At 39.5% G+C, this 14,426-nt stretch overlaps 2 protein-coding genes across 2 annotated transcripts; both read right to left on the reverse strand.

Annotated features, from left to right (window-relative positions):
* Window positions 1–9,346: 9,346 nt before the first annotated feature.
* LOC148544054 (protein FAR1-RELATED SEQUENCE 6-like) lies at window positions 9,347–11,440 on the reverse strand. The gene is made up of 4 exons (XM_088498844.1): window positions 11,339–11,440; window positions 11,159–11,282; window positions 10,144–11,047; window positions 9,347–9,440 (listed from the first exon to the last, which is right to left on the reverse strand). The coding sequence occupies exons 1-4, from the start codon at window positions 11,438–11,440 to the stop codon at window positions 9,347–9,349; spliced, it is 1,224 nt and encodes a 407-aa protein (XP_088354970.1).
* A 1,688-nt stretch (window positions 11,441–13,128) lies between these two features.
* On the reverse strand, window positions 13,129–13,986 carry LOC148544055 (protein FAR1-RELATED SEQUENCE 5-like). The gene is made up of 2 exons (XM_088498845.1): window positions 13,865–13,986; window positions 13,129–13,639 (listed from the first exon to the last, which is right to left on the reverse strand). Exons 1-2 carry the CDS (start codon window positions 13,984–13,986, stop codon window positions 13,129–13,131), a joined length of 633 nt encoding a protein of 210 aa, XP_088354971.1.
* Between the last annotated feature and the right edge of the window lie 440 nt (window positions 13,987–14,426).

Below are 14,426 nucleotides of genomic sequence, written 5' to 3' on the forward strand. Positions count from 1 at the left end.
GTTGCTTTCTATTATCACACCTGCGCCGCTTCCAGTTTTATTTGAAGACCCGTCCACGTAGAGATTCCATTCTGTGGGGATTTCTAGGGTATCTGTGAATTCTGCAATGAAGTCGACCAAGTATTGTGATTTGATGGCGGTCCGAGCTTCATATTGGAGGTCGAACTCTGATAACTCGACTGCCCATTGTAAAATTCTGCCTGCTAGATCTGTTTTCTGTAGTATCCCTTTTATGGGCTAGTCGGTCCGAACATTAATGGTGTGAGCCTGGAAGTACGGGCAAAGTCGTCAAGATATCAGTATGAGAGTGTAGGCGAAATTTTCTATTTTTTGGTAGTTCAGCTCGAATCCCTACAGCGCTTTACTAATGAAGTATACAGGTTGTTGCCCTTTGTCGTCCTCTCGAACCAGTGCTGAGGCTACTACCTGACTTCCTACTGCAAGGTATAATACGAGTGGTTCTTCCTCTCGTGGTCGAGTTAGGATAGGTGGTCGTCCCAGAAAATTTTTGAAATCCTGGAAGGCTTGCTCACATTCCATTTTCCATTCAAACTTCTTTCCTTTCCTTAAAGTGGCATAGAAGGGGAGGGATCTTATCGCTGATCCCGCTAAGAATCTGGATAAGGCTGCTAATCTCCCGTTGAGTTGTTGTACCTCTCTGACACAAGTCAGATTCTTCATGTTGAGTATGGCCTGGCATTTGTCCGGGTTTGCTTCAATTCCTCTTTGTGTGAGCATGAAACCTAAGAATTTGCCCGCTTCTACTGCAAAGGTGCATTTTGCGGGATTGAGTCGTATGTTATGCTTCCTTATAGTGTCGAACACCTGAGCCAGGTCGGTCAGTAATGTCTCTTCGCTTTGTGTCTTTATTAACATGTCGTCCACGTAGACTTCCATGATTTTTCCGATATGATCTGAAAAAACTTTATTCATTAGCCTTTGATACGTAGCTCCCGCATTCTTGAGACCGAAAGGCATCACTATGTAGCAGTAATTTGCTTTTGGTATTAAAAACGAGGTCTTTTCTTGATCTGGTGGATACATGGGGATTTGGTTGTATCTGGAATATGCATCCATAAATGAGAGGTATCTATATCCGAATGAAGCATCTACCAGAGCGTCGATACTTGGGAGTGGGTAAGGATCTTTTGGGGAGGCTTTGTTGAGATCGGTGTAGTCGGTGCACATTCGCCATTTCCCATTTGATTTTTTCACCAAGACGACGTTAGCTAGCCATAGTGGGTACTTGACTTCTCTTATGAATCCTGCCTCCAGTAGTGCTTGTACCTGTTCTTCCATAGCTTGGGATCGTTCAGGCCCAAGTTTTCTTCGTCTCTGCTGTACCGGCCGAGATCTTGGATAGACCACTAACTTGTGACTCATTAACTTATGCCTGGCATGTCTGCAGCTTTCCATGCGAAGAGATCGACATTATCTCGTAAGAACTTTACTAGTAATTCTTTTGCGTTTTCTTTCAGGATCGTGCCAATATTAGTTGTTTTGTCCGAGGTGTCTCCGATCTGTGGACGGAGTTCTTCTCGTCTCTGAACTCCACCAAGCTCAATTGTATGGAACTCTTCTCCTATGCCTCTGAGGTTTAGACTTTCGTTATAACAGCGGCGTGCCATCCTTTGATCTGCTTTTATTGTAGCTATCCCTTCTGTAGTTGGGAATTTCATGCATAGATGTGGAGTTGAGACAATTGCGCCGAGTTGATTTAGTGTTGTCCGACCTATTAGGGCATTGTAGGCTGAACTCACGTCGACCACGATGTAGTCTATCTTGAGTGTTCTGGATTGGTTCCCTTTTCTGAAGGTTGTATGTAGTGACACGTATCCCAGTGGTTGTATTGGGGTATCGCCCAGTCCGAACAGGCTGTTCGGGTATGCTCTAAGCTTCTTTTCTTTTAAGCCGAGCTTGTCGAAGGCAGTTTTGAATAAGATGTCGGCGGAGCTCCCTTGGTCTATTAATGTGCGGTGGAGATTGGCGTTCGCCAGTATGATGGTGATGACCATGGGATCGTCGTGTCCTGAGATGACACCTGATGCGTCTTCTTTGGTGAATGTGATTGCAGGGATGTCGGGTGCTTCCTCCTTCCCTTCGACATGATATACTTCTTTGAGATATCTTTTGCGGGATGACTTGGAGATTCCTCCTCCTACAAATCCTCCGTGTATCATGTGGACATGTCTTTCTGGCGTACGAGGTGATTGCTCAGCTCGTCCGACATCTTCATCCCTTCGTCTTTTTCTTTGCTCATCATCTCGGGTGGCCAGGTACCGATTTAGTTTTCCTTCTCTTACTAATTTTTCTATGATGTTTTTTAAATCGAAACATTCGTTGGTGGAATGTCCTCGGACCCGATGATATTTACAGTATTCGTTCCGATTTCCTCCTCCTCTTTTGCCTTTGAGTGGTCGAGCTGGGGGTATCTTTTCTGTGTTACAGACTTCTTTGTAAATATCCACCAGGGACACCCGAAGAGGGGTGTAATTATGATACTTTTTTATTTTTTCCCCCGTTCGATCTTTCTTCTTCTTGGATTCTTTATCTTTATCTCGGTAGGTGAAACCAGATTTCGAGGCCTCCCCAAGTCGGGAATTTTCTTCCATGTTGATGTACTTCTCTGCCCGCTCTTGCACCTCATCCAGAGATGTGGAGTATTTCTTTGATATAGATTTGCTGAAAGGTCCCTCTCGTAAGCCGTTGATGAGGCCCATGACGGCAGCCTCTGTTGGCAAGCTTTGTATATCCAGGCATGTTTTGTTGAATCTTTCCATGTAGTTGCGAAGACTTTCCCGATCTTCTTGCCTGATTCCTAGTAGACTGGGGGCGTGCTTGGCCTTGTCTTTTTGGATGGAGAATCTGGCCAAGAACTTTTTGGCTAGGTCGTCAAAGCTTGAGATGGACTTAGGAGGTAAGTTGTCGAACCATCTAATTACTGTCTTCGTGAGAGTCGTTGGAAAAGCTTTGCAGCGAACGGTGTCTGAGGCGTCGGTGAGGTACATTCTGCTTCTGAAGTTGCTGAGGTGATGGTTGGGATATGTAGTGCCATCATACAAAGTCATATCCGGAAGTTTGAAGTCTTTAGGGATTTTAGTTTTCATGATTTCCCTAGTGAATGGATCTTGATCCTTGCGAGAGTTGTCCTCAGGGGTGGTCCGGGTAGCCTTTGCTTTGAGATCAGCTTCAAGTTGTAGGAGTTTATCTTCCAATTCTCGACGTTGTCTTACCTCTCTTTGTAGATCCTTGCCGACTTCTTGCTGGTACTGGCTTTCTTTTTCGAGTTGCTTTAAGCGATTTTGAAGTGCTTCTATTACTCCCGGATGTGATGAGTTTTTGTCTCTGTTAGATTCTGGAGTGTCTTTTGGTGTGGCACCCGTGTTTTTGTGCGGCGTTCTGTCCTCTAAATCTGAGTTGTGGTCGTTATCCTGTTTGTCCGCCATGGTGATGGGATGACTTCCAGGTTCCCCGGCAACGGCGCCAATGTTCCAAGGGTTACCTGAAACTGTAGGTCGATCTCGGATGAGATCTTCTGTACTAGTCGGAGGTGACGTGTCCGGCTGGCTGGTGGCGGCCGGAGCTGTTGTGTCCGACTTGTTGGACTGGCTGCACTTCTGATCCTTGGTCACCGGAGGGTGGGGGGTACCTGCAAGAGACTCCGATGCTTAAGTTAGCACGGGTATTAAGCAGGTTTATTGTAGAATCAGAGTATGAGTTATACCTGGGTGCTCCAGTGTATTTATAGTAGTGTGGGCTGACCTTTTCGATAAGATAAGTTAGTTATCTTATCTTATCTTATCTTTGGGTGAGGTCAGCTTATCTTCAAGGGAACCGCCTTTATCTCTATAGGCTTGGACTGCCTTTGGATTTGGGTTGTGTTCCTCTATTTGGGCCCTTTATTGGGCTTTCCTGTCGATTTGGCCAACCTCTTTGAGAAGAGGTCGGTCGCTTTGTCACCAATCATCCCAGGTCGGATAGCTTGACCCAGGATATGAAGAGTGCCCCTGCTTGAGCTCGGTCTTTTTGTTGAGGTCGAGTCCTTGACTTCGGTCCTTCTCTAGTGAAGCCGAACTCAAGCATTTTGTCGATTCCTTTCTTTGTAGAGCCTTTTTGAATGTGGAACGTTTTCCTTTAAAAGCACGCGCTTTTATATCGGTGCTTTGGGAACGTGCGAAGGTTTAATACCCTCATTAATTGGCTTCAAATGCCCCGTTTCCCTTGGTTTTTATTTTGAACTTTGCCATCAGAAACGGTTTCTCTTCTTCGTTCCTCTTCGTAACTTCTCCCTTTACTCTCTCGTTTTCTGTTTTTCCCTAGAGTTTCACAGTTTCTTCCTGCGACGCCTGCTCTACTACCGCTTTCTGTGGAAAAGGAGTGATTCTGGATTTCTCCCTCCGTTTTCTTCCGGCAAATTTTTTCCGTTCGAGGGGTGGCTCTGTCGCTTCTTGCTCTTCAGCTTTCTTTCGAGGTTTCCTTCTATTTTCCAGGTTCAATTTTTCCTCCTCTGTCATTTTTTATGTCTGAGTTTGATTTTGCTTGGAGAAAGTTTGGATCTTTCTGCTTTTACTGCACCTGATTGTTGCGTGTTCTGGAGTTTCTTTGTCTTTTGTATGAATTTTTTCGTCTTTCCTATTGCTTGATGCTTTTAGGGCTTTTGCATGTTATCACCGTTTCTGCTTGTGCTTTTGATGATGGTTTTTGTTTGATTCTGGAGAAAAGGTTGTGTCTTTGACGATTCTCTGCTTGGCATGTTTGGTGTTGTCGAAGCTTTTTGTAAAAAGATAGTGGCTTTGATGACTTTTTATACTTTTTTTTGTGTTTTGTCTTTCTCCTATGAAAATGCTTGCTGTTCGAAATCTTCTTCTTTTTTTTGTTTGGGGGATGCCGAGACGTAAGTTATAGATTTTTCCTGAAACCGTGCTTTGTCACTACCTCCCAAGGATGTCCCAGGACTTTGGTTTGAGTCTTGGGGTTTTTCTTTTCTGTTTGTTCGTCTGTATCATATTAGTCGAGTTGCTTTGCCCCTCCTCCGAGATGTTTTTTAGTAATCCAATCTTCTTTTCTTTTTGTAGGATTAGTTGGCCTCATGTCTTCTCGCAATAACGTTGTAGAGATGTCTTCCAAAGTTCCCGAGGGGATGTCCGATTGGCTGGACTCCCTTGTCCTAATGTGTGTCTCTGTCGTGGATGCTGAATTTTGTGTAGAGCTGAGGAAACGTCATAGGATTTGTGGTAACAGTGCTCGGGAGAGGGATATGAACAATACTTTTATTATCTACCTTTTCTTTCAAACTATGGTAAATACTAAAGCAGTTCCCTTAATCTTTGGGAAAACTCCAATTCCAAATCCTAATAATTTTGCATCAGAATGACTAATCCTAACCCTAAGCCCAACTCCAACCCTAACCCTAACCCCTTTTGCAAATTTCCAAATCTATGCAGTTGATAGGGTGGCTACTAGCAACATTGACGGCATGGACCTATATTCCTCTCTGCTTGCCTTGTTCCTTCTTCTGCGTTGGTACTCATCTCTGCTCGTAGGAGCTGTGCTCGCGTTCTTCTCTAGTCGGAGTCTTCTACTCACATGCTTAGTCTCTTCGCCTCTGAAGTCTGAAGCCTTGTCCCCTTGGGTGCTCTCGTGCTTGTTCGTCAACTCTCATGGTTGCCAGAGAACATCGCGAGTCACTTCAGGTAGGTGGTCTTTGTTATTATGTTTCTGGATTTTTATTGTATACTGTCTATTTGCTACTGGTTTTCTATTATTCTTATGTGTAATGGTTTTATTGGTTTAGGTTTTAATAGTTTTCTTCTTGAATTATTTGAAGAACAAAAGTAAAGTTTCTCCCTGGATCATTTACATGATTCTTTTGGCATTTGAAATAGTTGAATGTTGATAGACTGTGTTAAAGCAGGGCAAAGATTGCTGTCAAGCTAAAATATTGAGGTATGCTTCGAACACGAACATCTCAAATCATTTTTATTTTCTTCTACTTCCTTTAATTTTTTGTCCCTTAGGTGATAAAAGAAAAGACGGGGGATAGAATCATTGCACTCCAACAATTAATGTTACCATTTGGAGAGGTGAGTTTTCAAAAGAGATGTGATGAAATCTATTTCTATTGTCTCATTAGATGTTGTTATGAAATATACTTTTATTTCTATAGTTTCTATTTGGTGTATCTCCTGATGCTCTCATTTGTATTTCAAGGAAACGACTTCTTTTAGTGATTCCCTTACGAGGTTCGTTCGAACCATTATTGCTGAGGAGATACGTGCTTTATCCTCCACAATAAGCGACCAAGGAAAAAAGATCGATGCAATCCTGTCTATTGTTTCATCTGGACCCAGATCTGTTGCTCATCATGATGATGATGCTAATGCTGATGAGAATATTCCTGTGAGTGGGCCACCTCCATCAATGATAGCTCATACAATTGCAAAAAAGGCTCCATTGTGTCGAAAATCATCAAGGTGTCATTTGGCTTGAAAGCTCGAACCAGATTGCAAACCATCCGGTCTGTTGAGTGATCATGAAATCAGCGAAAACGCTGGCTTGAAACGGCATAAGAGTACCACTAAACGCAAAGTTCAGAAAGCAACATAATTGATTAAGGTTAGAAACTCAATTAATTGGCTTAATTTGGATGTTCATCTTCTGACGTGGGTATTTGACTTAAATAAACTGAAAACACTGGAGAAAAAAAGGTTTTACTTCCCTTTTCTGATTCACAAAATCCTAAAAATAACAATAAAAACCAATCAACCGCTTTGGTATGTAGATAACATCATCTCACTTTCAATTTTATTTAAATTTTTGCTGATGATTTGATGTGGAAAATATGAAATGAAAGTCAGATTTCAAGATTTTAGGACAAAATTGAAAAAAAATAACTAAATTAAGCAATTATAAGTACTTAATCAAAGGCGCTACATTCCTGTGATTTACTCTTAAAAGAACAGGAAATATCTATAAACAATATTTAAATAGGCGAAAGAGACTATTCGTTAATTTTTTCAATTTTTTTATGTTAAAAATTCTCTCTGACGTAGAAGTTGATTTTGTAGAAGAAAATCCCCACACGTGGAGACTTTAAACTACAACGAGGACATCCATGGCTATACGAATCCCATGATTTGGTGAACATATATGGTGATGAGATGCCTACGATAATATTCCCCTCTTTCCCATATATCCTGATGCATTAAGTACTCTGTGTCTTTGTTTTAAATACTTATACATGTTTCTATCCAAATTGATAGTGCTTGGAGGTGGCATTTAGGCTAACATCGGAAATGGTTTTCGGGGACTGAGTTGGCTATTGTTGCCTATATCTTTGGAACTGATTATGACCCCAAGTAGGTCACTTCTATTGATTTTGGAGATTTGGAATCAAACACTTATTTCATGAGATATAACTTGCAATTTGTTATTAATAGAGAGATTCTTGTGCCTAATGAACATTATTGTGGAAGTCGGGAAGTATTGATGACCCTTTGTCCAAAAAATCAGGTTGGAGATAACGTAAGTCATGAAGTAATTCATGTGATATACCTTTTTTACTTTGTGGAATTTGATTGATGACTGACAATTTCTGGCTCATCAAATGTAAGTTTTGAATCTGGTGGCATCAATGCTTATGAAACATGCTGCAGTTACAGTGGAAAATGGTTCCTCCCAACCACTTTTGCTGTAAGTTTCTAATGGCATAAATCATTTTGCTTTTGATTATGGTTATTATTTATTTATTATCCCAAAATAGTTTGGGTTAAGCTTTGATTTCATATTACTCTTGTTATTATTAATATTTTGTAGCAAATAGCACTCCAACAACGACATATTTCTGTTGGAAAAATGGAATACATCAAAACAAACTTTATGGGCAAGGTTGAAGACCTCTCTAAGGTAATAGATTATCTTGATGAGTTATTTCAACTGTGGTAAAAAAATAATTAACTCTTTTTATCCTTGTAACTAATAAATGATTTAACCTAATGACACAGATATACGTACCTATTAATGTTAAAGATCATTGGTTCCTTGTAGTTGTGAAAAAAAGTAGAGGGTTGATTACATATCTAGACTCTCTAAAGTGCTCAAAACAAAGGCACGAGAGGATGAAGGCAATATATGATGTGGTGTGTTCAATGGACTTTTAACGTTCAAAAACATATCTCTGTTTTGATTGTAAAACCAATTCCATGTCAAACTCATTTCTTTGATTTTCAGATTTCTTTCTTAGAGAATCTACTATTGGACGATTGGTTTTACCAATCGGATAATCCTGAAAGGCCGATGGTTTCAAAGTTCAAATTTCAAGAGCCAGAGGTGCCCCAACAAGATGCTCAATCGTAAGTATCATAAATCAATTACCTAAGCCATGATATAATTTAGGACTATACATACTATGTAAGTTAAATGCTTAAATTTAATTCTTTGATGGAGGAGGCATTAATTTGTTGTTAAAAAGAATGAAACTCATTTTTTAAGCAATGACTGTGGTGTGTGGGTTGCGCAATGGCAGACACTCTATCATCTATGGCGGCATGGTGCCATACTGGTATGATCACATGTCCAATTTGCATTATATGCTACAATTTTTTTGTTTTTATAACATCTAAATTTAACGATGAAGGTATACGACTTCGATATTAGGTGGTCAAGGAATACATCAGAGTAAGGATGTCCATAGACTTTGTGTATGGACCTCACAATCCAAGGAGAGAAGACATTCAAAGACTTGCTATTGAAAATTGGAATAAAAAGATGCCAAAGAATGTCACTCAGTCTTAGGATGTAATCTTTCAGAGTCCATGTTAAAAACTATATAATTTCTAAAATTGTGGAAATATAATTATCCTTACTGCTAACCCTTATAATGGGAGAATTTTTATGCCCGAAAGTGATGATGACATGATTAGTATATCTAAGTCTAAGTGGGTTCTTCATTCTAATAATTCTGGTCTCATAGGCATGAATGTTTTGTCTTTCAAAATTTACGTTTACACGTAAGATGGTTCAAATAGAAACTAGTTCAAATACCTATTATAAATACCTGATAGACTATTTAGATTAAGATGTACATTTGGATTGGTTTCCTTACTTTATTTTCATAAGTACTTTTTCGTTACAAAAATGCTTTTGCAATTGGATTGGTTCGTTTAATATTTTTCAGCAAAAAGATTACTAGGAAAATCATGTTGCATTTGAATATACAACATAAAAAAAGGCATTGTTGAAGATAATTCGATAGAGTTTACAAGTCATGAACTCATGGTATTATTTTATCAGAGTGGCTGATCTAAACATCTAAATAATAAAGTAGAAACTTTGAAGATTTCTTTACTCAACTACCAGGGAGTGTGTTACTATCCACAAGAATCTCCGTATCAAATATTTGAACACAACTATCAGAATTCATTGAACCAATACTGTGAGTACTGAGTACAATACATTTAACAAAAATAAATTACAAAAAAACAAAAATCTGCACAGTTCACATACTAACAACACTGGAATGGTTCAGCAAGGTAATGTAGCATCCCAGAAGCAAATATCTCATCTGCTTCATAAATAAAGTTAATTTTCACTGTTGTTTCAAGGTATTCCTAGCTTCCATGACATATATAAACATATCAATATTTATGTCAAAAATTATGAAGAATTATTTTGTAACGGATAAAGCACAAAATACAAATAATTTTCACCTGTAAGAGCCATTGATACCCAATATTTTGCAAAGTGGTTGGTTGGTTAGCTACTCGACCCTGTGGCGTTGGAAATAAGTTACTAAGAGTTTGATAAAATTGGACCCCCTGAAAACGCTCCTGTACCCATTAGATTCGATGGAGAACCCATGAGCTTAGTACTAGACTCTGTAGTATAGTTTCAACCATTATTCTCACTCCTAGTGGCACAAAGAGGCTCTTTTTCTGCCTGTCAAGCATGTCAAATAAATAAAAAAATAATTCATTACAACCTAATGTCACATTTTCTTAATTTTTACATCTATAAATAGATGGAATTACACAACCAAAATATTTAACCATGCTAGGAGAATAAATATGATTAACATACTAATATGAAAATAATTGATCAAATTTTTTTCAACAAACAAAATTTAGCAATCATTGCATAAATAACCTCATCTGTGTCTGTACATCAAGAAGGGAGATGATCATGGCTCGGTCACCTTCATCAGCCAACTTTGGACAATGCCTCTTTGTATGACCCTTCACGAAGCAATTTGAACATGACATTTTCCTAGTTTCATTCTTCTTGATTTTGGGTGCACCTTTTGTCTTAGCGACACATGGATCACCAACAAATTCAGCAGCAGGATGCAATACATCAGCAACCTCATTTTGCCTTTTAATGCTGCACCTTTTCTCTAGATTTTTGGTCCATCTAGTAACTTCATTCATCGTATCAGCAAAAAGTGGAACTTCTTGAGCCGCAAGGAATGACATCCACATTGTGGCAACTGACATAGCATCATATCTCATTAAAAAACCTTTTTCAGCATCATTTGTAGTGCTTTCGACTGTTTGATCATTAGTATACTTCTTTGCATCTCGGGTCCTTCTTTTTAGAATTATACTTTCTGGCAATTCATCTACATCCTCTCGTCTTAGCACACACAACATATGACTACAAGGATACCCTTCATGATCCCAATGACAGCATTCACACTCCAATTTCTTCTCATTGCGATCATATACAACTGTAAATATTTTGACCCTCTTTTGAAAAGCACAAATCTTGTATACCATAGTTGTGGAAAGGGGCTTACTATGTATAATGTCTAAAGAAACCACTTCTTCAATTTGCTTCCTCACTAGTTTGAATATCTCTCTAGTGTAGATGTTTACATCACAAAGCTCGAGAGACTGTAAGTTAGTTGTCAAAACATGATCAGAATTGATTATCTTAAATTGAACAACCATCTCATTGTTGCGATAATCTCGTAAAGCTCGCTCAAGATTCTCTACAAACTCTAAAATGCTGTGCCTTGAATGAACAAATCTCTTTATGAAGTGGTTAATGCCTTCACATCGTGAAGTAGTTCTAAAACCAGCACAAAATTTATCCCGAAGAAATGCCCTGGCCCAACTTTTTTTGTTTTCATATTATTTGTCAATCTATGACGTGTCACTACCACCAAACTCTTCAACCAATTTTGACCATTCCTCCTCAAATTCATCAAGATCCCACTTGGCATAAATGAACTTCTTAAATGATTCACATAAGCCTGGGTCTTTGATTTTCAAAGTAGCATTTTTCTGAAGATGCCATCCGCACAATCTATGGGTTGTATTTGGAAAATCTCATTAATCACCTCTTTCATAGCCTCGTCTGCATCAGTCACAACAACTTTAGGATACTTGTTCATCATGACCTCCAAAAAGTTAGCCAGTAGCCACTTGTATGTGGATGCCATTTCATTATCAAGTATGGCAAACCCGAATATACATGTTTGTCTGTGATGGTTGATGAGCGGATAATTTATACGCTTTTTGGCATTGTTTTTAGTATGTTTTTAGTAGGATCTAGTTACTTTTAGGGATGTTTTCATAAGTTTTTATGTTAAATTCACATTTCTGGACTTTACTATGAGTTTGTGTGTTTTTCTGTGATTTTAGGTATTTTCTGGCTGAAATTGAGGGACTTGAGCAGAAATCAGATTCAGAGGTTGAAAAAGGACTGCTGATGCTGTTGGATTCTGACCTCCCTGCACTCAAAGTGGATTTTCTGGAGCTACAGAACTCGAAATGGCGCGCTTCCAATTGCGTTGGAAAGTAGACATCCAGGGCTTTCCAGCAATATATAATAGTCCATACTTTGGCCAAGAATTGATGACGTAAACTGGCGTTCAACACCAGCCTTCTGCCCAAATCTGGCGTCCAGCGCCAGAAAAGGATCCAAAACCAGAGTTGAACGCCCAAACTGGCACAGAAACTGGCGTTCAACTCCACAAATGGCCTCTGCACGTGCAACACTCAGGCTCAGCCCAAACACACACCAAGTGGGCCCAGGAAGTGGATTTATGCATCAATTACTTACTCATGTAAACCCTAGTAGCTAGTTTATTATAAATAGGACCTTTTACTAGTGTATTATGCGTCTTTTTGACCATCTTTGAACGCATTGTTCTTAGACCATAGGGGCTGGCCACACGGCCATGCCTGGACCTTCACTTATGTATTTTCAACGGTAGAGTTTCTACACTCCATAGATTAAGGTGTGGAGCTCTGCTGTTCCTCAAAGATTAATGCAAAGTACTACTGTTTTCTATTCAATTCTTCTTATTTCGCTTCTAAGATATCCATTCGCACCCAAGAACGTGATGAAGGTGATGATTATGTGTGACACTCATCACTATTCTCCCCTATGAACGCGTGCCTGACAAACACTTCTGTTCTACATGAATTAAGCTAGAATGAGTATCTCTTAGATCTCCTAACCAGAATCTTCGTGGCGTAAGCTAGAATGATGGCGGCATTCAAGAGAATCCGGAAGGTCTAAACTTTGTCTGTGGTATTCTGAGTAGGATTCAATGATTGAATGACTGTGACGAGCTTCAAACTCGCGAGTGCTGGGCGTTAGTGACAGACGCAAAAGGAGGGTGAATCCTATTCCAGCATGATCGGGAACCGACAGATGAATAGCCGTGCCGTGACAGGGTGCGTGAGCATATTATTCACTGAGAGGAGGGGATGTAGCCACTGACAACGGTGATGCCCTTGCATAAAGCCAGCCATGGAAAGGAGTAAGACTGATTGGATGAAGATAGCAGGAAAGCAGAGGTTCAGAGGAACGAAAAGCATCTCCATTCGCTTATCTGAAATTCCTACCAATGATTTACATAAGTATCTCTATCCCTATTTTATTATATAATATTCGAAAACACCATTATCACTTTATATCTGCCTGACTGAGATTTACAAGGTGACCATAGCTTGCTTCATACCAACAATCTCCGTGGGATTCGACCCTTACTCACGTAAGGTATTACTTGGACGACCCAGTGCACTTGCTGGTTAGTTGTATCGAAGTTGTGACAATTATGAATTAAGATCAGAGCACCAAGCTTTGGAGCCATTACCAGGGATTGTTCGAGCCTGGACATCACAATTTCGTGCACCAATGGTTACTCTCAGAAAAGATTACCAATGGTTTCTTGTACTTATTCTTTTTGTATGTAGCATGAAACGCAAAGACGTCACCAAAATGTTGATAATCAGCTCGGCATATTCCATCGGCCCAAAATAAACTACCTAACCAATCCTCCGCAGTTGAACTATATTGTGCCATAGCCATCGGGTCAATGTCAGCCTTTCCAAGCAGGTAGCTTATGGTGGCGTTGGCATCACCACCTAAAATACGTAAGTGTCGACTCTTGTCAAGGTGGTTATCTAAGTCTTTCTTTGTAAAACCAGCTCTGGCATACCCACCAGCTTGCCCAGCCATAAACCCCATAATTTGAGATGTTGGCACACTATACATATGCATGATGTCAGCTTGTGCCTTGTTTGCATCAGTTAACTGCCAATGGTTTGAAATTAGGTGAACCATGCATTGTTGTACTAAGTCATGGTTATGTTCATCGAACAAATTCTTAACCCTCCAAACAGTTGCCCTTTTATCAAAGTATAAACACAATTTAGCTTGAGAATTAGTTCATGTCTCAGCCCTTTGTTCCCTTTTTCATGAAATATTGTCATAATATTTTTTCTCTCTCAATCCGGCCCTATTACAAAAGAACCTTCGCCTTGAGTAACAGCCATCTTTGGTTTTCACAAAATCGCCCTTCCGAACTCCAAAGCCAATACATTTGGCATATCTCACATACACATCATGCTACCTCAGATGTTGAAAATGTATGATTGATAATATCTTCAGCGGTAACAATTCCACACTGTTTGCAACCACCACATTTACATTTTTCCGTTTCCATCTCTTGGTGTAAGCTACAATCATCGTCATTAGCTGAACCTGTAACACCCCGTTACCCTAAGTCTTACCTCTAGCCGTAAAGCAGAGGATAACAAGGTGTTACGACAGTTCTAAAGCTTATAGTACATAATATATATATATATATCCAAGAATTTGTATAACTAAAAACCGATGAAAGAATAAAGCTCAAAGTCGCATAATGCGGAACTACATACGTGAAGCGTTCGCACATGATAACTAAACGCATTTGGTATGAAAGGATACAAAACATAATATATACAATCTTGCAATAAAGCTCTAAGATACAAGGTAGTAATTAATAGATCAATAAAGTAAATATATATATACTATACAAAAGGAGGCTAGCCACTACCTGTGGAGTTTAGGCCGACTAGCTCAAACAGACTACAACAGAGCTTTGAAGTTTTAAACAGCTTATACAACCTATCTCTCAATGTTTTTAGAAATAA

The sequence above is a fragment of the Arachis ipaensis genome, chromosome B9 (assembly GCF_059453495.1).
Source record: "Arachis ipaensis isolate K30076 ecotype BB chromosome B9, ASM5945349v1, whole genome shotgun sequence".
NCBI lineage: Eukaryota > Viridiplantae > Streptophyta > Magnoliopsida > Fabales > Fabaceae > Arachis > Arachis ipaensis.

Bases quoted from the DNA above. Each gene is read 5' to 3' on its own strand.
- LOC148544054 (XM_088498844.1), bottom strand. From the start codon at position 11,440: ATGGCATCCACATACAAGTGGCTACTGGCTAACTTTTTGGAGGTCATG. The intron at 11,283-11,338 runs GTGATTAATGAG...TGGCATCTTCAG, and splicing joins CAGACGAGGCTATGAAAGAG to AAAAATGCTACTTTGAAAAT. The intron at 11,048-11,158 runs GTAGTGACACGT...CACGATGTGAAG, and splicing joins ATTGGTTGAAGAGTTTGGTG to GCATTAACCACTTCATAAAG.
- LOC148544055 (XM_088498845.1), bottom strand. From the start codon at position 13,986: ATGACGATGATTGTAGCTTACACCAAGAGATGGAAACGGAAAAATGTA. The intron at 13,640-13,864 runs GTAGCATGATGT...CTTTGATAAAAG, and splicing joins ATACATTTTCAACATCTGAG to GGCAACTGTTTGGAGGGTTA.